A 21,592-nucleotide genomic window follows, 5' to 3' on the forward strand; every position below is an offset into this window, starting at 1 on the left:
ACTTCTTGTAATTACAAACATAAATAATACTTTCAAATAACACAATTATAATGAAAAGAAAAGTAATTAATATAATTAACTATCATCAATTAAGAGTTATTTAACAAATATTAAATAAGATAAATAAGAAGATAAATAAAAGATAATAATGAGAAAAGAAGAAAAAGTAATAATAAGAAAAGAATAAATGAAGAGATAGAGAAAATAAGAAGAATATAAGAAAGAAATAGAAAATAAAAAAGAGAAAAGAAATATATAAAAAAGAAAATATTTCATTTGATATACAATTCTATTAAAATAATTATTTTTTCTCTTTTTTGTTGTTATATTGTTAAGAATTATAAAATATATTATTTACCTGTTATAATTTAGTTTTTCTTCATTTATTTTTATTAAAAAATTAAATAATTAATTAAGAAAAATGTTTAATACAATAATTTCATATTTTAATTAAATAAGACCTTAATAATAAATTATAATAATTTATTATTATATCTTATTCTTAATTTTTTATTATAATCTAATAACTTTTCTTGATATTTTTTTATTTATCATCTTCTCTCTTTTTATTATTTATCATTTCTTTTAACTTTATTGTTAAAATATGACAAATTAAACAAATATTATCTTTGTTTTATAACTCTATATTCTATGAAATAATTTTATCATTCTCATCTAATTATTAAATTATTTTCTATATATTCATACATTTCTTTTAATTTTTATCTATTTATTTTATTCATAATTATTATAACACAATTAATAAAAGATGAAAATAATTTATAAGTCAATTTTTCATTAATAATATTATTCATTTTATTTCATTAAATATTTATATTGATTGTTATTTAAAATTGATCAAATAATTTATACAACATAGTTTTAATAATATTTTTCATTTAATAACTTATTTATTATCTATTAATTTACAAGTATTCATCAGATATGATAATCAATCATTGTTTTGTCTTGTTAAATTTAATAATATGAAATAATATTCATAATAAAACTAATATATGATAAAATATATATTATTGGTATTATCTTTTCATTTAAAAACTTCATAATGAAAATAATATATTCATTAAATAATGATTTGAAAATTATAGAAATTGTATATTTGATTATATAATTAAGATAATTAATTAAAATTAGATATATTAAATGATTCAAATTATTAATATTAATAGAAATAATAATGATTAGTATTAATACTTTTTTATATAATGTAAAGAAAAGTTATGAAAAGAATTGATAAATATATTCTCGTTATCTTTATGAAATAAATAAGAAAATCAATTATTTTTAATATAAATAAAATTAATATGAAGAAACAAGTGTTAAATAATGTAATACTTTTAAGAGAGTTAATAATTCTATAAAAATAATAAAAATACAAATAGATATAGAAATATATTAAATTATATTCAAACTAGTTAAATAAACTAAAACAATTGATAACAAGAGGTAATAGTAAATATATTAAGAGAGTGATTAAAAATTTTTGAACATAATAATAAATATCTATGAAATTACTTAAAATAATTAAAAAAATAACAATCAAATAATTATAGAAAGGGAGAAAGTTAAAGTTTACAAAGATGAATTGATGATAATTTAGATAAATTAATTATAAAATGTAAATACTATTGTTCAAATGTATATATTCAACTAGTTTATAAATTAATATTTTAACTTAAATTAAAGTAAAATATATTCAAAGAATAAAAAATCAATTAAAGTAACTTCATATTTTATTCTTTATTCTTCTCATCATTTTATTCTTATTATTCATACTTATTTCTATTATATTTTCATTTTTATTACTTCAGATTTCATTATTGTATGTTAGTTCTTCCATTTTTATATTATTTTGTTCATTCATTTTTGTTTCTTTTAATTATCATATTTTTATCATTTTATCTATATTATTCTATATTAATATATTACTTCTTATTTCAGATATTATTTTAGTTTCATAGAATAGTAAATAATAGAAATCAATTCTGTTAATACTTAATTACTTTTTATTTATTATTTCTTGTTTATTATTTATTATTATTTTATGATTGAATATTTACGGTTGATTATATTTTATTTTGTTTCTTATTTTTGTGTTGATTACTCAATTAGATAACACCATCAAATTCAATCTCCATTCTACAAATCATCTTTAAATAATTAATATCTTCTTGTTTAAATAAATAAATGTTGATAAAATGAAATAAGAACAATAAGAAATAAATAAAAGAATAAACAAATATAATTGATAATCAATTTAAATTATAATTTGAATAAAATAAATAATGAAAATAAAATAATAATATTTAATGAATTTATATTCATATTCTTAACGTCTTTTGAATTATAATCATATTCATTATATTATTATATAATTATCATTGTAATTTCATTTTATATTCTATTCTTATTATTGATGAAGATAATGAAACAAAAATAATTAAGAATAGAAAAGAAGTATAAATAAAAGAAGAAAGTATAGGATTAATGGTTATTATACAATTGTAATTGATAAGTGAATAGAAATAATAAAATATAAAATAAATATAAGAATAAATATTAAAGTATCTTATTAATAAAATTATAAATAAAAACAATACATTTAATTAGAAAAACAAAAAAAGAATGATGAGAATAAAAAGAACAATAAATATAGTTTTTCATCATTAAAGTTTTTATGATTATTTAAATCATTATCTATGTTATTATCTGAATTATCAAAACTATTTATTGTTTTATTTTTGTTATCTATTTCTTTATTATTCTTTCTATTTTCTTATTTATCCGTTGTTTGTTATCTTCTTGTTTTTCTTGATTTTTGATTATTATTATCATCTGGTTTTGTTTTATATATTTTTTCTTGATGTTAGTTATTAACTGATATTTTAGAATGTTATTATCTTCTGTGTGTGATTTTCTTCAATGTTATCATGTGGTATATGTTGTTGTTCATTATATGTTCTCCTTCATGATAATGTATTTGCTGAGTGTTTCATTCTTGTAGTGATTCTATTATTGTTTATTTTTCTCTCTCATCATTTATTTGTGATGTTACTCAATTATTTTGTTCATTTCTCCTTCAATGATAATACTCTCTATTCAGTTTGTATTACAATAAATATTATAAAAGTAATCATTGAATAAGTTCTTCTTGTTAAATATATTCATTTCTTTATTTTATTTTCATTTATAATGAATCAAATTTATTAAATTCATTTAATTTTATTACTTTATTCTACATTTCTATTTTGTAATTCATTAATAAATAAAATGTTTAATGAATAATTATTTCATTTTTGTAAATCCATAAAATCAAAGAAATGATAAATTTAATAAATTCAAATAAATAATAATAAAATTATGTATTATTTAATATAATTATTTATTACAAATTAAATAACATAAAATTGATCAAATATTCATTCTTTTTATTATTATTTGAATTATAATTATTTTTTATTTGTAATTTATTATTTATTACATTTTTTATATTATTTTTCATTACTTATTCTATCTATTTTCATTTTATTATCTTTTCTTTATATTGAGTATTTTTATTCTTTATTTTGATTACTTTATTCTTTTATCTTTTTATTTTCTTATTATTCTTTAATTACTTTACTTTTATTTATTATTCTCTTTTTTATTCTTATTATTGTTTAGTTTTATATTATTATTTTTGATTTGTTGTTTATGTTAATTTCTATTATTCATTTTATAATCTTTATAATTTATTATATATTATTTTCTGTTCCTTAATATTCTATTTTATTTATTAAATCATTCATATTATACTATTAAATTATTTGTTTCCTTTAATGAATTATTTGTGTTTTAGTATACTTATAATTGTAGATAATTTAAATTAAATATTATTTATTATTCATTTCTACATATATCTTTATTTTATTCTTTCTTTGGTTTTATTTTTATTTATTTCATTTATATCTTTATTATATATGATTATATTTATATTCATTTATTCTTATATATTATAACATTTAATTGATATATTATATTATTCATTAATTTTATTTATTTTATTTCTTTCACAATTTATTTTATTTCTGTTATTTTATTTCAATAAAACAATTAGTAATCTTTTGAATTTTCTTATTTCTTTTTATTCATTATTAACTCTTTCATTTCTCTCATTTTATTCTTTTTCTTTATGTGTTTCTTTCTTACCTTTACCATTTTAATACAATAATCATTATTTGTTTTTATTGTTTTTTATTTCTTCATTCACTAAAATATCATATTCTCTTTTTCATTAATTATTATTTGTTCGAATTTCTTCTTTCTATTTATGGTTTTTTATTTATATTTCTTGTATAAATCAGCAAAAGGAGTTACAGAAATAAGAAAGATGAGAATAAAATAACAGAAAAGAATGTAAGAGTAAGAAAAATATGAGAACACCAAGTTTGAAGATGGAAAGTGTAGTGAGATAATGATACAAAAGTAAAGAGACATTATATAATATTTAAAATATTCAAAATGAATGGAAAAGATAAACAATATAATAAAAATGATAGATAAAATGATGAACAATGAATCCATTAATAAAGAATAAATAACAAATGAAGAAGAAACAAGAAAATAAAATGAAAAATAATATAAAAGAAATATTAAAATAAACAAAGAAGAAAATCAAGAATAATAAACAAATATGAGAATATAAGAATAAAGATGAAGAAACAGAAGAAGAAATAATAGAAATGTATCAAAATTGGAAACATTGTGACAAAATATTAATAAAAACATAATATAAAAAGAAAATATAAAATATTATACAACAAATACTATATAATATTGAAAAGATGAAAATAATACTAAAAATTATAGACAATCAGTTTTACATACTATTATATGAAATATATATAAACATAAATTGATGAAGAAAACAATAAAATAATATAAAATCAGTAATAAAATATAATATGATAAATGGATAAATAAAATGAAATTGAAAATTGGATAATACAATAAGACACAATATCATCACTAATATTTGTATTAATATTAAATCTAATAATCAATAAAATAAAAGAATATATAAAATAAATTAAAACAAAAGAAATAATATAAATAAAATAATATAAATATGATTTAAAAATAAAAATAAATAAAGAAGAAGATATAGAAAGTATGACAATAAAAATATAGAATCATATTGAAATATAGAAATAGAGATAAAAGAAAAGTAGAAATAATATACATATGAACATAATAACAGAAGAGAATATAAATAATAAATACCCAGAAATTATAAAAGAAAATAAATTGATGAAAAGAAAAGAATACAAATAACAAAAAAATGAAAAGATTGAAAAATAATAAAAAGAAAGAAATTAGAAACAAACAATAATACATTAATTAAATGTATAAAATATAAATAATTTCACAAATAAGATGCATTATTTGAATGTCATATTCTCAAATGAATGATTAAATAAAATAGAATAATTAAATAGAAAAATCATATTTAAAATTAATTTTAAAAAATAACAGAGTTCACAATGATTATAATTAAATGATATATGATTATAAAATAATTTAATAACAGTAAGAGATATTCATATTAAAAGATTAATTCAAATATATAGAATATAAAAATAAGAAATAATAATAACTTATTGAAAGAATAGAAAGTATTAAAAAAGATGAAAACACATGATTTATATATTAAATAAATATTTAAAAAATAAACAATGAATAAAATATAAAAAGATGATAAAAAATAAATAAAAGATGAGTTTATAGAAATAACATATTATAAAATAGAAGAAGAATAAGAAAATACAAACAAAGAATTTCAATAATTTTATAGAAAATGAAGAGAATAAAGAAAAATAAAGTATATAAATAATATACAATGATACAAGAAAATTGAATTATTACACATAATTAATTCAAAAAATGTATAGGAGTGATAATAAATAAATGAAAAATGATATATTTGAATTAATTTACAACATAAAGGCATTTACAGTGTATATCTGAGAAAATTAGAAAAGAAATAATACAAACATATGATACATTGATAGAACAATATATAAAGAATAAATAAGAATATACAAATAGAACAAATTAGATAAAAATGATTTTTAGAAACAATAAACCAAAAAAATAAAATATAAGAGAACATTAAGGAAAAGAATATAAAAGAGATAATACATTAATATAATAAAGAATTATTAATAAAATCATTTTAAATTCTTTTAATCTTATTCTATTAGTTTATATATTTAAATTTATTCTTTAATTTAAATTACTTCTTTTTTTCTTATTTCTTTCTTATTATTACTATGTTCTTTTTATTATTTTGATAAATCATTCAACTAACTTAGATTATTTGTACTTCATCACTTATATTTTATTCTTCTTATCATCATGTGTTATAATCTGTATTCTTGTATATTCATTTTTGTTATTCTTCATCTCATTTCATTAGTTTAAAATTACTTTAGAATGATAGTGTACTTATCTGTATTGGTATTTTTTCTTCTGATAATTCGTATTTTTATATTCCTAATATTAATTCTATTATCTTTTTGATTCTTCATTTTACTATCTTTCATTTACAACTATAACCTTAATTAAATTCTAATTCATCTTTAATTCACACAACCAATAGCATGAACTATATTCATTTCTCTAAAAACTGATTTCTAAAATGTTCCATTTTTAATATCTTTGCTTTGTTAAATTTTTATTTGAATATTTATTGACTTCTTGCTTCTTTTTTGGTGTTGATTATTTATTCTTTTGTACTGATAATGAATATGTTATAAGAATATATTAGTTTAGAACAATACCTAAAGAACAACTTATTTTTTTCTTTTGTTTACTTTTGTTTTTATCTTTCAATTTACTAGACTTATTGTAAAATAAAAGTAGTATATAAATTAGTTGAATTTCTACTTATCTGTTGTTTCATTTTATTACTTTCTTTTTATAACTTCTAGATTGAATGTTTTATGTTTTGTTTAAATATTGTTTTTATTAAAAATGAACTAAGCGTAATAAAATCATTGAATGAATATATCAAGACAAAATATAATAATGATAATAAAAATGAATAAAATGATGAAATATAATTTATACTCTTGGTTTATATTGAATTCGTTATAATAAACATTTATGTTAATAAATCAAATACTTATTAAAAACAAATAAATTAGAAATGAATAACAATTTACAAGAACATTGAAATTTTTATATATTTAAACTAATAACTGAACTTTTTCATTTTTAAATAATATGAGAAATATTATATCTTGAAAAGAAAGAAGAGATTGAAAGATTCAATTCATAAAATGTACACAATTTATTGTTTATTATTAAAAATGTGAATAATTCAATTTTTTTTTTTTGAAATCTGAGAAAGATTTCATTTTTATATTATTTCTTTTATACTTAATCTTTTCATTTCAATAAATAGAAAAATAAAGTACATTTTAAATATTAAATAAATAATAAATGATCAACTAAATTAATTTTCTTCTCAATATTTAATTATCTTATTTATTAAGAAATCAACACTCAAATTTCTTTCTGTTTAAGTGTTTTATTCTTCATAAATATTCAATACTATCATTTTATAATTACTATTTTATGAATACTTTTATTCATTTAATTAAATTTTTATTTTTAATTGTCATCACTAAATACTTCTCTCTCTTTTTTCTTTTTATTTGATTTCCGTGTTGAATTTGTTCACGGATATTTATTTATTGAATCTTTCATTAATTTCATATAACATGAAATCTTCTTTTAATTCTCTTTTATTTTGTATTTTTTTTCTGTTTTTTTTTACAAACCTTATATTTTCATTAATTTATTCTATTATAACAAACTATAATTATTATTTAGATATGAGACTATCTTTTAAAGATATGAGGTAATAAAATAATTGTTATATATCAATGTTATATATAACATATATATTTTAAATAATTTTACATTTATTTTATCTATTTAATTCACATATATTGGATAATGATAAATCCACATTTATTATGTTATATTTGTTGAGATTCAGTATTAAATGAAGGGTATAGAGTATTTATAATAATACTATAATTACATCATAAATTAATTTTATAAATCAAAACTTGTTATAAACAAAAACAATTAGTACATCACTTAAAACACATTCATATGTTTGAAATAATTCAAATACTGATGGTTATTTATGAATCATTCAAGATTTAACATAATAAAAACAATATATCTAAATATTCTGGATTTAGTTTGATATGATAATCATATGTAAGTGTTAATCAAACTATTTTTTAATGTTCTCAATTAATTAAAAATATGAATACATTCATTTATCTTGTTGGTTTCTCTCACTCAAAAATATCATAAAATTCTAAAACACTTTTCTATATACATCCTTATCATATTTTATTTAACTTTTCTTTTTGAAAAAATCACTCTAACAATCACATTTTCAACTTAAATAAATTTTTCATTCTTGTTTTATTTTTTTTTTCATAGAAATTTGATTTAATTACAATACTTATAACCATTTCATTTATATAAGAATGATATTAATTGCTATAGTTAATCAGTTTCAATAGTATATCATTTTATTAATATCTCAATTCGTTTTTATCTTTCTTAATACTTATTATTCTTTATAAAGTCATAGTATTTCTCAGTACTACTACTCATTTTAAAATTGTTAAGTTAACAGAATATCTATAATGAACATACATTGATATCTTTGTTAACTGTTGAATATGTCTTTGTATACAATAAATAGAAGTGAGAATGATTAATTCATAAATAAATTATATTCTTTTATTTTCTTTCATTTTATAACAGTATAAATATAAAATAATGAGTAAATCAAATTACTTGATAATACTCATTAGTTTAATATTTACTTTGTAATAATGATTATTTAATCAAACTATTATTTCTATGTAATATTTTTAAATATTCAAACTTCTTTTATCATAATTTCTTCTTATTTTATATTCTGTAATTATTCTTATTCTTTTTGATGATATTCTTTGTATCATAAAATACATTTTAATAATGAACCATTAATAATAAATTACATTCATATATTTTATATAATTTAATACATTTATAATGTCTTCTTCTTGTTAGTAAAAATTGAATTGTGTTTTTATTAATAATAATTTATGAAACCATGATTTCATTGACTAATTATTTTTATAGTTAGATATTAAGTATATTTAATATTAAATAAATAAAATACAAAATGAAACATTAGTAATGTATTTAAATAATATTTGAATATTTATTAATTATTATATTGATTTATAAGATTATTTTAATATAAATATAGATACTAATAAAAGAGTTTTTAATAGAGTGTAATTATTTATGAATTAATAAATGAACTTTATCATTTTATTACAAATTATTTCATCAGCTAACACAACAAATAATGATTTTCATTATAAATAAATGAAAATAGAAAATAATTAACAAGTAAATTGTAACAACTATAAAATCTTTTATTTATTATGTATTAAATAATTTTTATGAAAAGTTGTAAGAAAAACAATCTAATTTATTTGTAAGATAAATGTAATAATCATTTGAAGTTTCTTTATCAAATAACTTATTCATTAAATACATTTATCTTCAATTATTACATATACTTTATGAATCATATTGAAAAATGAAATATTTCATTAAATTTAAATTAATAAATAGAACAAACAAAATAACTTATAAGAACATTTAAAAACAGAATAATTAAATGATATAAACATGAAAAAAGAAGAATAAATATATTAAAATAATATTCTCATTATTATCATGATATTATACTTTATTTCATTTAAACTCTATTCAATATATTATTTCATTAAATATAACTAAATTATTTAAAATATCATTATTGTTAAATCATAAACTTATACAATATCATATGTTTATTAATATTATAATAAAATTATATTGATTTCAATTCATACTGATTACATTTTAATCATAACATATTATAATTTAATATATGAAGAATAACAATAAAATTCTAATTCTTAAATTCATCTAACAAACTATTACAACAAAGTTATTTATCATTGTAAATAGTATCATTCTATCAATAATAGAAATGAATATATAAAATAACTAAGAAAAGAATTAACAATTACAAAATTCAAACAAATATTTGAAGATTAATAAAATATTATTCATATCTATATGAATTAAATAATTCAAATATTATTAAGTAAATACAAAAAATGATTAGTTTTTTTTTGGAATACAATAAGGAATAAACAATAAATAATGAAAAATCTGATAAATAAAACATTATTAAATAGAAATTAAATTGGATAAATTTTATTCATTAAAACCAATTAATTAATATTATTAAATCTGGTTGTTCAATTGTTAAAGTTATAAAATGAACAAAATAAATATTTATTATTCAATATTTAATGATTAGAAATAATGTAAATTAGATCAAATTCATATGATATAATGTATAATTGAAGTATAAAATAATAAATGATCATTATTCATTGAGAAAAATGATAAAATAAAAATAAATGTTTTTAAAAATATTTGATAAATATTAAAACAAGAAATTAATCAAATAATGATAATTAAAATATTAATTCAAACAATTAAAATATTTAAATAATTATTATATCTTATATTTATTATGAATAATCTCAGTACAATATTTTATTTATTACATAATTTGATATCTAATATCTTTATTATAATTTCATATTTCAATAAAAAAAAAATATAATAACCATTTTATTTCATTTTTGTTTTATTCTCATATTCATTTAATATTCTTCTTTTCATTTATAATATCTTTTGTTATTCATCAACAATAATTATCTTTCACTTCTTAGATATTCTTTAATGAATTTCAAAGAATAAGAAATAATAACGAATTCATTATAATAATTAGTAATGTTAAAAGATATAAGAAGAACAGGATAAGTAATAAAAAGGGTGTAGTTAAAATAGGGATAATGAAGAAATCCCAAGAATTAAAAAGATGAAAAAGAAAAGTTTTTAAAAAGAAAAAAAAAGAGAAAAAAAAAAGAAAAAGAATAAAAAGTTTAAATAAAAATATTTCATGTCATCAACAGATTGGCAGGCAAAGTTAAATGGTTTTATTGATGATTTAATAGAGTGTAAGTTTGTTTTTTTTTTTAAAGAAAAGGAAGAAGAAAAATAAAAGACTTAAGAAAAATAGAACAAAAGAACAAAGAGAATTAAAGGCTGAAGGATTAAAAAGTTTTTTTATGACTATGTCAAGTGAATTTCATGGAGAAGCTGATTCAACATTTATTGAAATAATTAAATATTGTTTTAAAGAAAGATTACAAAATAATACAATAACAGGAGAAGAAACAACAATAAAAGTACAAATGGGAATGTTAAGGGTAATTGATATTATATTAAAAAGTGATTTTGGGGAAATATTCTGTAAAGAAGTATGTAAAGATGCATTAAATCAATTAATTAAAACAAAAGATAAAGAAATTATGAAAAAAACAGCAAAATATATTGGAAAAATTATAAGATATAATCTTCATGATTATATTGAACAAGAATTAAAATATATTTCAGTTTCAGTTGGAAATAATCCAAAAATTGGAATGGGAACAATAAATAATAGTAATAATAATAATTATTATTATGAAGAATTAAGTGTATTAGCAAAAGTAATGGTATTAAGAGAAATAATTGTTAATGCACCATCAACATGTTATACATCTAAAAAAGATATAGTTTCAATTATTACAGAAGGATTTAAAGAAACAGATTATGAAACTAGAAAACAAGCAAATATAGCATTAGATGAATATTTAAAAAATGAAAAAGATAAAATAAGATTTGAATATTTATATGCATCAGCATTAAATGATTTTAAAAGAGGAAATCTTACAGAAATTAATGAAGAAACAAATCATGGAGTTGTATTAATGAGAATTACTATTTTAAAAAATTTTAAAGAAAATAGTGATAAAATTAATTATTATGAAGTACTTTCAGATTTATTATATTTAATATTAAATTGTAAATCAGAAATAATAAGAAATAGTTCAATTCTTTCACTTAGTGATATGTGTAAAATTGATCCAGAAAAATTTAATCCAAAAGAAGCACCAATAGGATTTACAAAAGAAGGATTTATTTGTAAAACAGAAAAAAGAAATAGTAGAATGATAGGAAGAAGAACAGGAGGTACAAGTAATTCTAAAGAAATGAAAATGTTTATAGGATTAAATGAAAATGATAAAAAATTTATTTCAAAAGAAATACCATCATTTTATAATGTTATGAAAGCACTTTTAATATGTTTTAGAAATGGAATAGAAAAACCAAGTGTACTTAAAGTTATGGGAGATTTTTGTGAATATATTCCAAATCAAATAAAAAAATATTTTACAATAGAAGGATTAAATTTAATTAATAAAACAGAATTTGAATCAATAAAAAAATTAAAAAATGAAAAAGAAAGAAAAAATATGGTATATGGAATTTTTTATTGTCTTAGTAAAATTATTAAATATTTAAAAGGAGAAGAAGAAAAAAATAATGGAGAAGGAATTGAAAAAGGAATAGAAGAAACAAAAGAATCAAATAATAAATCAAATGAAATTTATACAATATTTTATAAAGTATATTCAGATATTCATGAATGTGGATTTAATCCATATCTTGTTGAATTACTTAAAACATTATTTGAATCATTTCCACAAACAAAAAAACAATATCAAGATATTTTAATTAAAATGATTAGATCAGTTTTATTTCCTGATCATACAAGACCAGTAACAGTAATTCCAATTATAGAATTTAATCCACATGAATTAACAATTTTAGCACTTCAAACATTATATTCATTTGAATTTGAAGAAGAAGTATCACAAAATATTATTCCATTAATTAAAGAAACTATTCTTCAATTTATTGATAGTGAAGATATTGAAATAAGAAAAGAAGTAGCATGTTTAGGAAAAGTACTTTTACCAAAAAATTGTAAAGAAAAAGATATTCATAGATATGATATTGGACAAGTAGTACAAATATTATTAACACATGGACTTAATGATTTAGATAGTAGAATTAGATATTCTATTATGTCAAATTTTGATGAAAGATTTGATTATTATTTATCACAAGCAATGAATATTCAAAAATTATTTATTGGAATGAATGATGAAAGTTTTAAAGTAAGAGAACAAGTTATTTGTGTTATTTGTAGATTAACATCATATAATTATATGTATATTATACCATCATTTAGAAAAATTGTAATTCAACTTGTTTCACAATTAAGACATGGAGTTGAAATATTAAGTGTAGAAGAATCAACAATATTAATAGGAGATGTTATTAAAACAAGTGGATCATTAATTTTACCATATAGTGAATCAATTATTGAAGTACTTATGCCAAAATTAACAGATGAAATTCTTATAAATTCAACAACATTAAAAAGAAATTTACTTATTGCAATAACAGAATTAATTATTCTTGGAAATATTGAAGAAAAATATATTCATCAAACATTAGATGCTATTGTATCTATTTTACATCAAAAAGGAACATCAAATCAAAAAACAGAATTAAGATTAACAGCATTAGAAAGTATTATTAAATTAGTTAGAAATACAGAAGTTGCAATAGGATTATATCAACAATATTCAGAAATGGTAGAAATATTAATGGAAATAATGATTAATGAAAGATCACCACAAATTAAAACAACAATGGTTAGTGTTATTGGAGTATTAGGAGCATTAGATCCACTTCAATATAGACAACATACAAATTCAGAAATAGTTGAAGTTGAAGTTGAAGAAAATATAGAAATTCAAATTCCTATTTTATCAAAAGAACCAGATGAATATTATGCATGGACAATTATTTCTACATTAACAAAATTATTAAAAGATAATACAATGATGTCAATTCATATATCATGTATTAATACAATAGGAAATATATTAAAAATGATGAATAAAAATCAACATCAATTATTTTATCCACTTGTTTCATATATATTTTCAACATATGTTAAAGTATTTAAAACATGTACAACAAGTATAAGACCAGATGTTATTAAAGGAATAGGAACAATTTTACCATTAGGAGATAAAACAATAAGAGATACATATTTACCAAAATTAATAGAATTAATAAAAAAATATTGGGATGGAAATATACTTGGAGAAGCATGTGCATTTTGTCATGAAGCAGCATTAAGTATTAAAGATGAATTTAAACAATATCTTCCAACAATTATTCCAATATTACTTAGTGAATTAACAAAAATAAAATATAGTAAAAAAGAAGATGATAGTAAAGTAAAAGCACCAATGATATTAAAATGTTTTTTAACATTTGCAGAAAGATTAAATATAGATGATAGTTTATATATAATTATACCAGTATTTTTAGAATTACTTGGAGAACAAGTTAGTGTTGGATTAAGACAAAGTATATTACAATATATTTTTAGATTTTTTACATGTGTTAATATAGGAGAATATGCAGGAAGAATTATATTTACAACATCAAGACTTATTGGAAATGAAGAATTAAGTGATAGTGTAGTTATGGGATTATCAACATTAGCAACAAAATTAGGAACACAATATTTTGTATTTCATCCAGTTGTTAGAGCAGCAATTGTAGAACATCCATGTAAATCAGGAATAGTATTAGAAGAAAGTATTGAAAAAATTAGAAAAAGTATTTCAATAAATAGTAAAGGAGGAAATGGAGGAATAAATGGAGGAAGAGGAAGTGGAGAACAAACAAGAATAATAAGTGGAAGTGAAGAAGAAAAAGAAAATAATAAAAATGAAGAAAAAAAGAAAGAAAATTATAGAAAAATTACAGCAGTATGGGATTCATGTACACAAAGATCAAAAAAAGAAGAATGGAGTGATTGGGTAGAAAAAATATCATTAGTATTTTTAAAATCAAATCCATCAAGAATATTAAGTAAATGTGAAGATATTGCTAATAATAGTAATTCAACAGTTGCAAGAGATTTATTTAATTGTACATTTTATTCAGTTTATATTGCACAAGATCAAAAACAAAGAAATGAATTAATTCAAAAAATGAGAATTGCAATTAAACAACCAACAATTACACATGAAGCAGTATCATTAATATTAAATTTAGCAGAATTTCTTGAACATGAAGGACTTATTGAACCAATGATAGAATTTGGAGATAAAGCAAAAACAATTGGAGCATATGCAAAAGCACTTCATTATAAAGAAATAGAATTTAAAGGACTTAAAAATAAAGAAAATCAAATAAGAAGAAATACACTTGGAGAAGAAGAAACAACAGAAAAACAAGCAATATTTGAAGAATTAATTGGACTTAATAATCAATTACAAAGACAAGATGCAGCAAATGGATTAATTCAAATGGCAGAAAAACAAAATGAAATGAAATTAAATTCTACATGGTATGCAAAATTAGGAATGTGGCATAAAGCATTAAATAAATTAGAAGAAGAAAGTAAAAATGAAGAAGTTAAAATGAAATGTTTATATGAAATGGGAGATTGGGAAGCATTAGATGAAGTAGCAAATAAATTTTGGGATGAAGAAAATAAAAAATGGAAATTAAATGAAAAAGAAATTAAAAAAATGGGAAGTATGGTTGCAGCATCATCATTTTATTTAAATAAATGGGAAAGACTTAAATCAATAATAGAAAATCCAATATTTAAAAAAATAGAAGGATTTGAAGGAACAATTTATAATATAATTATAAGTATTCATTTAATTGATGAAATAGATAAAAAACAAGGAATTGGAGAAAGAGAAAAAAAAGAAATGAAAGAAAAAGAAATTGAAAAAGTAAAAAAAATAATTGAAAATAATCAAAAACAATTAGGAAATGAATTTAGTGTATTAGCAACAGAAGGATATGAAAGAATATATGGAGCATTAACAAAAGCAGAAATGATTACAGAATTAGAAGAAATTATAGAAATAAAAGAAAAAAAAAGAAATATAAATAAAGAAATAATAATGAAAGGATGGAATGAAAGATTAATGAAATCACATAAAGATATTAAAACATGGCAAAAAATATTAAAAATGAGAGAATTAATTAGTACAAAACATGAAAATATTAAAAATTGGATTAGTTTTACAGGAATAATAGATAAAATGGGAGAAGAAGAACTTGCATTTAAAGCATTAAATAAAATAGCAGGACATAAAATAGAAGCTAAAATAGAAACATTACCAAAAGATAATTTTGAAGTAGGAGTAAAATATTTAAAATTAATGTGGAAAAATACAAAAAATATTAAAGAAAAAGAAAATATGTATAAATTATTAGAAGAATATAAAGAAGTTATTAATAAAAAAACAAAAAATAAAGAAGTTAAATCACAAGTTTATTCTCAACTTGGAGAATGGAAATTAAATATATCACAAAATAAAAAAGAATTTAATAAAGAAAATATAGAAATTATTTTAAAACATTATCAAGAAACAATTCAATTAAATAAAGATAATTATAAATATTGGCATAGATGGGCATTAATAAATTTTGAAGTAGTTAATTATTATGAAAATATGAAAAAAAAATTAAAAGAAGAAATTAATATAATTAAAAAAAATAATAAAGAAAAAGAAAAAAAAATTCAAATAGAAGAAATAATTAAAAAAATAAAAAAAGAAGAAAAAGAAATGATTAATTATATTGAAACAACAGTAAAAGCATTTGTTCAATCATTAATTTTAAGTAATAATAAACAAACATTACAAGATACATTAAGATTATTAACAATATTATTTAAATTTGGAAAATATTATGAAGTTGAACATGCAATATCAAGTGGAATTAATGAATTACCTATTGAAATTTGGCTTCATGTTATTCCACAAATTATAGCAAGAATTCAATCAGAAATAGGATCAGTTAGAAGAGTTACAAAAGAATTATTAACAATTATTGGAAAAATACATCCACAAGCTATTGTTTATGCATTAACAGTTGCATCAAAATCACCAAATAAAGATAGAAAAGATGTAGCAATATCAATTATTGAAAAAATTAAAAAAGAAAGTGGACATTTAGTTCAACAAGCAATGTTAGTTAGTGAAGAACTTGTTGGAGCAGCAATAATTCCATATGAAATGTGGAAAGAAGCAATTGAATTAGCATCAAAAGAATTTTATATTAATAAAAATTTTAAACAAATGATGGAAGTTTTTAAACCATTAATGAAAAAATTAGAAAAACCAAATACACCAAGAGATGAATCATTTAAATTAATTTATGGAAAAGAACTTATAGAAGCATTTAAATATTGTTTAAGATATGAAAAAGAATATAAAGAAGGAGAAGAAATTCAATATATAGATGATTTAGCTATAGCATGGGAAATTTATTCTAGAATTTATAATAAATTAAATAATACAATTAATAAAATTAATAGATTAGAATTAACATTAATTGCACCTAGATTATCTGAAGCACATGATCTTGATATTGCAGTTCCTGGAACATATAAAGCTAATTCAGAAATAATTACAATTAAATCAATATATCCTATTTTAGAAGTAATTCCATCAAAACAAAGACCAAGAAAATTAACTATTATAGGATCAAATGGAAAAGAATATCAATATGTTTTAAAAGGTCATGAAGATTTAAGACAAGATGAAAGAGTAATGCAATTATTTGGATTAGTAAATGATTTATTAGCAAGTAATTCTGAAACATCAAAAATTCATTTATTTATTCATTGTTATGATGTTATTCCATTAAGTCCAATGAGTGGACTTATTGGATGGGTACCTCATAGTATTACAATTCATCAATTTGTAAAAGAATATAGAAATAATAAAAATGTTCAAGTTGATACTGAAAAAATTTTATGTAATAAAATTGCACCAAGATATGATAATTTAACTACATTACAAAAACTTGAAGTATTTGAAAGAATTTTAAAAGATACTAAAGAAAGAGAAATGGATTTAGCAAATGCAATGTGGTTAAAAAGTTGTACATCAGAAATTTGGCTTGAAAGAAGAACAAATTTTACAAGAAGTGTTGCTTTAATGTCAATGGTTGGTTATATTCTTGGTCTTGGTGATAGACATCCTCAAAATTTAATGTTACAAAAATTTACAGGTGATGTTGTTCATATTGATTTTGGTGATTGTTTTGAAGTAGCAATGAATAGAGAAAAATTCCCTGAAAAAATTCCTTTTAGATTAACTAGAATGATTGTTAATGCTATGGAAGTTAGTGGAATTGAAGGAACTTTTAGAATGACATGTGAAATTGTAATGACAGTCCTTAGAGAAAATAAAGATAGTTTAATGGCTGTATTAGAAGCTTTTGTTTATGATCCTTTAATAGTTACTATTCTTGGTGGAAAAGATAGAACTGAACAAACTCCTATTTTATCTCAAGAAAATCAATCTAATGAAAATCAAATTAAAATTATAGAAAAACAAGATGAAAATGATTTATTTAGTGATATTGATGATATGACTGGTGCTTATAATACAAAAGCTGGTAATGTTACTCAAAGAGTTTTAGATAAATTAACTGGAAAAGATTTTGGAAATGATGAATTAGATGTACATAACCAAGTAGATAAATTAATCCAACAAGCTATTTCACATGAAAATTTATGTCAATGTTATCAAGGATGGTATCCTTATTGGTAACTAAAAAAGAAAGAAAGAAAGAAAAAAAAAAGAAAAAATACATTAATTTGTTTAATTTTTTAAAATAAAATTTTTTTAAAAATTAAAAAAATAAAATAAGAAGAAAAAATTTTGAATTTCATTAAAAGATAATGACTACAATTCATATTATGAATGAAGAAATAATTCAAAAATTAAGTTCAGGATGTGTTGTTATTGATTGTGAAAGTGTTATTAAAGAATTAGTTGAAAATGCAATAGATTCAGGAGCTACAATAATTAATATAAAATTAAATAATTATGGTCTTGATAGTATTATTGTAGAAGATAATGGGAGTGGAATTAATGAAGAAAATATGGAATTATTAGGAAAAAGACATTGTACATCAAAAATTAATAATATAGAAGAACTTACTAAAGTTAATACATATGGATTTAGAGGAGAAGCATTATATTGTATATCAAATATGGGAGAAGTTGAAATAATTAGTAGTGAAGGAAAAGAAATTGGAAATTCAATTCAATTAACAACAAGAATTAAAAAAAGAGTTACAAGAAAACAAGGAACAACAATTATAGTTAAAAAATTATTTATGAATAATAAAATAAGAAGAGAAGAATTTATGAGAAATAAAAATAAAGAATTAAGTAAAATAATAACATTAATTCAAAATTATGCATTAATGTTAATTAATATTAAAATAATTCTTATTCATCAATTTAAAAAATCAAATAATATTTTACTTCAAAGTAATGGTAAATCATTAAAAGAAAATTTATATAATTTATTTAAAATAGATGCAAAAGATGTTACTATTCCTATTGAAATTGAAGAAAATGGAATTAAAATTTCAGGAATTGTATCTAATTTTATAGATAAAGGAAGAACTAATAATGATAGAATTTTTTTATTTGTAAATAAAAGACCAATTGAACATAAAAAATTACAACAAATTATTATACAACAATGGAGATCATTAGGTATTTCATTTAAAAGAAAATATCCTACTGTAATTTTAAATATTTTAGTTGATGAATATGATCCTAATGTATCTCCTGATAAAAGAAAAGTATTTTTTATAAATGAAGATAATGTTCTTAAATTAATGGAAAAATGTATTAGTTCAGTTTGGTCAACTGAATTATTAGAACAAAATATTCCAACTATTAATAATGATATTTCTTATTCTACTTCAAGTATTATTGAAAATACTTCTCCAATTAAATCATTTAATATTTCTTTCTTACCTCAATCAACTCAAAATTTAATAAATCAAAGAAAACAAAAAATAATTTCACAAAATATTTTTGATAAAGAAGATATTAATAATAATCAAATTGTTAATGAAAAACAAAAAGAAAAACCTTTAATAACTATTCATCAATTAAAAAATGAAAATGAAAGTATAGAAGATGAAATTATATCTTCTTCTATCATTAATACTAATATTTTACAACAAAAAAAAAATATTCAAAATAATATAAATGAAAATCAAAATGAAATTTCAGAAATTGAAAATAAAGAAGATGATAATGATGAATGGGATGATATTTTAAAAGATGAAAGTTCATTAGAAAACTCATTACAAAAAATTAGAAACTTTTCATCTAAATTAAATGAAAAAAAAAATTCAGAAGAAAAAGAATTAGATGAAAGAAAAGTTATATTAAAAGAAGAAAAAGATGATTATAAAAAGATTAAAGAAAAAGGAATTAATGAAGAAGAATATGAAATAGAAAAAAAAGAAATTAAAGAAATTGAAGAAAAGAAAAAAAATCTTATTAGACAAAAAACAGAAGAAAGAATGAATAAAATTAATAATACTATTATAATTTCAGAAAAAATTAATGAAGAAATAGAAAAAGAAAATAATTTAAAAAAACAAATAAAAAAAGATGATGATAAAAAAATAATAAATATAAGAAATAAAAAATTAAATAAAAAAGAACAAGAAGAAATAAAAGAAAATAAAGAATTAAATTATAAAGAATCAACATCAATTTCAGAAGAATTTAATGAAAAAATTTTAGAAGAAGAAGAAAAAGAAAATAAAGAAAATAAAGAAGAAAATATAAAAATTAATATAGCTAGTAATAAATTAATTATTGAACCAATTGAATTAAAAAGAATTGTAGAACATATGATTTTATGTCATAAAGATTATCCAATATGTCAACCAGAAAGAACAGAAGAAGATATATTAAAAATACCAAGAAAAATGAAAAAAACAACACTTGAAGAAATTGAAATTATTGGACAATTTAATAAAGGATTTATTATTGGAAAATTAGGATATGATTTATATATTATTGATCAACATGCAGCAGATGAAATTTATAATTATGAAACATTATTAAAAAAAGATAAATTAAGTGTTCAAACATTAATTAGTCCATTACAAGTAACAATGAGTTGTGATGATGAAATATTTGTTCAAGAAAATATAGAACTTTTTACACAATTTGGATTTGAAGTAATTTTTAGAGAAGATAAAGAAGTAACACAAAGAGTATTTCTTACTAAAGTTTATCATAGAGGAAAAAATTTTTTTGGAATAAATGAATTTAGTGAATTAGTTCAACAATTAAAAGGATGTAGAAATGATATGAAAGTTATTGTTAAAAAAAAACATAAAATTTTTGCTACAGAAGCATGTAGAATGAGTATTATGATTGGAGATTCATTAGGAAGAGAAGAAATGAAAAAAATAATAAAAAGATTAGTTGAATTAAATAAACCATGGCATTGTCCACATGGAAGACAAACTATTAGACATCTTTGGGATTTAAGAAGATCATTTAATGAAATTTCAAAAGAAACAAAATAATAATTTTATAAAAAATAAATTTTTTTAATGTTTTAAAAGACAAAAAGAAAAAAACTAAAAAAGAAA

The 21,592-nt window shown here is 18.5% G+C and overlaps 2 protein-coding genes across 2 annotated transcripts, besides 81 other annotated features; both read left to right on the plus strand.

The window, feature by feature from the left end:
- The first annotated feature begins 112 nt into the window (after positions 1–112).
- Positions 113–268: a microsatellite.
- A 22-nt stretch (positions 269–290) lies between these two features.
- Positions 291–482: a sequence feature (AT_rich).
- Positions 483–600: a microsatellite.
- Positions 601–671: 71 nt separating this feature from the next.
- Positions 672–743: a microsatellite.
- Positions 744–757: 14 nt separating this feature from the next.
- Positions 758–929: a sequence feature (AT_rich).
- Positions 930–972: 43 nt separating this feature from the next.
- Positions 973–1,228: a sequence feature (AT_rich).
- A 52-nt stretch (positions 1,229–1,280) lies between these two features.
- Positions 1,281–1,428: a sequence feature (AT_rich).
- A 65-nt stretch (positions 1,429–1,493) lies between these two features.
- Positions 1,494–1,573: a sequence feature (AT_rich).
- Positions 1,574–1,675: 102 nt separating this feature from the next.
- Positions 1,676–1,741: a sequence feature (AT_rich).
- Positions 1,742–1,776: 35 nt separating this feature from the next.
- Positions 1,777–1,825: a microsatellite.
- Positions 1,826–1,838: 13 nt separating this feature from the next.
- Positions 1,839–1,977: a microsatellite.
- Positions 1,978–2,024: 47 nt separating this feature from the next.
- Positions 2,025–2,123: a microsatellite.
- Positions 2,124–2,197: 74 nt separating this feature from the next.
- Positions 2,198–2,324: a microsatellite.
- Positions 2,325–2,363: 39 nt separating this feature from the next.
- Positions 2,364–2,422: a sequence feature (AT_rich).
- A 117-nt stretch (positions 2,423–2,539) lies between these two features.
- Positions 2,540–2,676: a microsatellite.
- Positions 2,677–2,693: 17 nt separating this feature from the next.
- Positions 2,694–2,883: a microsatellite.
- A 292-nt stretch (positions 2,884–3,175) lies between these two features.
- Positions 3,176–3,430: a sequence feature (AT_rich).
- A 9-nt stretch (positions 3,431–3,439) lies between these two features.
- Positions 3,440–3,567: a microsatellite.
- A 3-nt stretch (positions 3,568–3,570) lies between these two features.
- Positions 3,571–3,738: a microsatellite.
- A 7-nt stretch (positions 3,739–3,745) lies between these two features.
- Positions 3,746–3,904: a microsatellite.
- Positions 3,892–4,010: a microsatellite.
- Positions 3,922–4,104: a microsatellite.
- Positions 4,105–4,161: 57 nt separating this feature from the next.
- Positions 4,162–4,352: a microsatellite.
- Positions 4,353–4,495: 143 nt separating this feature from the next.
- Positions 4,496–4,517: a sequence feature (AT_rich).
- A 13-nt stretch (positions 4,518–4,530) lies between these two features.
- Positions 4,531–4,720: a microsatellite.
- Positions 4,621–4,802: a microsatellite.
- Positions 4,787–4,970: a microsatellite.
- Positions 4,894–5,022: a microsatellite.
- Positions 5,023–5,061: 39 nt separating this feature from the next.
- Positions 5,062–5,127: a microsatellite.
- Positions 5,128–5,134: 7 nt separating this feature from the next.
- Positions 5,135–5,322: a microsatellite.
- Positions 5,207–5,386: a microsatellite.
- Positions 5,269–5,435: a microsatellite.
- A 36-nt stretch (positions 5,436–5,471) lies between these two features.
- Positions 5,472–5,656: a sequence feature (AT_rich).
- Positions 5,657–5,700: 44 nt separating this feature from the next.
- Positions 5,701–5,725: a sequence feature (AT_rich).
- Positions 5,726–5,910: a microsatellite.
- Positions 5,911–6,067: 157 nt separating this feature from the next.
- Positions 6,068–6,231: a microsatellite.
- Positions 6,231–6,346: a microsatellite.
- Positions 6,347–7,078: 732 nt separating this feature from the next.
- Positions 7,079–7,130: a sequence feature (AT_rich).
- Positions 7,131–7,351: 221 nt separating this feature from the next.
- Positions 7,352–7,400: a sequence feature (AT_rich).
- Positions 7,401–7,419: 19 nt separating this feature from the next.
- Positions 7,420–7,558: a sequence feature (AT_rich).
- Positions 7,559–7,622: 64 nt separating this feature from the next.
- Positions 7,623–7,683: a sequence feature (AT_rich).
- Positions 7,684–7,793: 110 nt separating this feature from the next.
- Positions 7,794–7,841: a microsatellite.
- Positions 7,842–7,848: 7 nt separating this feature from the next.
- Positions 7,849–7,898: a sequence feature (AT_rich).
- A 30-nt stretch (positions 7,899–7,928) lies between these two features.
- Positions 7,929–8,010: a sequence feature (AT_rich).
- Positions 8,011–8,089: 79 nt separating this feature from the next.
- Positions 8,090–8,135: a sequence feature (AT_rich).
- Positions 8,136–8,808: 673 nt separating this feature from the next.
- Positions 8,809–8,876: a sequence feature (AT_rich).
- A 206-nt stretch (positions 8,877–9,082) lies between these two features.
- Positions 9,083–9,134: a sequence feature (AT_rich).
- A 32-nt stretch (positions 9,135–9,166) lies between these two features.
- Positions 9,167–9,187: a sequence feature (AT_rich).
- A 20-nt stretch (positions 9,188–9,207) lies between these two features.
- Positions 9,208–9,351: a sequence feature (AT_rich).
- A 112-nt stretch (positions 9,352–9,463) lies between these two features.
- Positions 9,464–9,553: a sequence feature (AT_rich).
- Positions 9,554–9,694: 141 nt separating this feature from the next.
- Positions 9,695–9,819: a sequence feature (AT_rich).
- A 7-nt stretch (positions 9,820–9,826) lies between these two features.
- Positions 9,827–10,018: a microsatellite.
- Positions 10,019–10,192: 174 nt separating this feature from the next.
- Positions 10,193–10,395: a sequence feature (AT_rich).
- Positions 10,396–10,429: 34 nt separating this feature from the next.
- Positions 10,430–10,459: a sequence feature (AT_rich).
- Positions 10,460–10,553: 94 nt separating this feature from the next.
- Positions 10,554–10,780: a sequence feature (AT_rich).
- Positions 10,781–11,054: 274 nt separating this feature from the next.
- Positions 11,055–11,097: a microsatellite.
- Positions 11,098–11,116: 19 nt separating this feature from the next.
- On the plus strand, positions 11,117–18,719 carry EDI_237730 (phosphatidylinositol 3-kinase tor2, putative; the record flags this gene model as incomplete). Its single annotated transcript, XM_001734525.1, has 2 exons — positions 11,117–11,178; positions 11,237–18,719. 2 exons carry the CDS (start codon positions 11,117–11,119, stop codon positions 18,717–18,719), a joined length of 7,545 nt encoding a protein of 2,514 aa, XP_001734577.1.
- Positions 11,648–11,731: a microsatellite.
- Positions 11,981–12,063: a sequence feature (AT_rich).
- Positions 12,446–12,497: a sequence feature (AT_rich).
- Positions 12,563–12,626: a microsatellite.
- Positions 14,177–14,205: a sequence feature (AT_rich).
- Positions 14,763–14,881: a microsatellite.
- Positions 15,814–15,914: a microsatellite.
- Positions 15,974–16,061: a microsatellite.
- Positions 16,300–16,412: a sequence feature (AT_rich).
- Positions 16,452–16,560: a sequence feature (AT_rich).
- Positions 16,594–16,646: a sequence feature (AT_rich).
- Positions 16,647–16,725: a microsatellite.
- Positions 17,209–17,234: a sequence feature (AT_rich).
- Positions 17,435–17,475: a sequence feature (AT_rich).
- A 2-nt stretch (positions 18,720–18,721) lies between the features above and the next one.
- Positions 18,722–18,757: a microsatellite.
- A 3-nt stretch (positions 18,758–18,760) lies between these two features.
- Positions 18,761–18,818: a sequence feature (AT_rich).
- A 32-nt stretch (positions 18,819–18,850) lies between these two features.
- EDI_237740 (DNA mismatch repair protein pms2, putative) lies at positions 18,851–21,526 on the plus strand (the record flags this gene model as incomplete). The annotated part of the gene is made up of 1 exon (XM_001734526.1): positions 18,851–21,526. One exon carries the CDS (start codon positions 18,851–18,853, stop codon positions 21,524–21,526), a length of 2,676 nt encoding a protein of 891 aa, XP_001734578.1.
- Positions 18,973–19,000: a sequence feature (AT_rich).
- Positions 19,270–19,495: a sequence feature (AT_rich).
- Positions 20,135–20,185: a sequence feature (AT_rich).
- Positions 20,314–20,475: a microsatellite.
- Positions 20,507–20,534: a sequence feature (AT_rich).
- Positions 20,560–20,671: a microsatellite.
- Positions 20,728–20,767: a microsatellite.
- Positions 21,030–21,071: a sequence feature (AT_rich).
- Positions 21,520–21,564: a sequence feature (AT_rich).
- Positions 21,565–21,592: the final 28 nt, after the last annotated feature.

Source organism: Entamoeba dispar, genomic scaffold, assembly GCF_000209125.1.
Source record: "Entamoeba dispar SAW760 scf_1105229458393 genomic scaffold, whole genome shotgun sequence".
NCBI classification, from domain to species: domain Eukaryota; phylum Evosea; order Mastigamoebida; family Endamoebidae; genus Entamoeba; species Entamoeba dispar.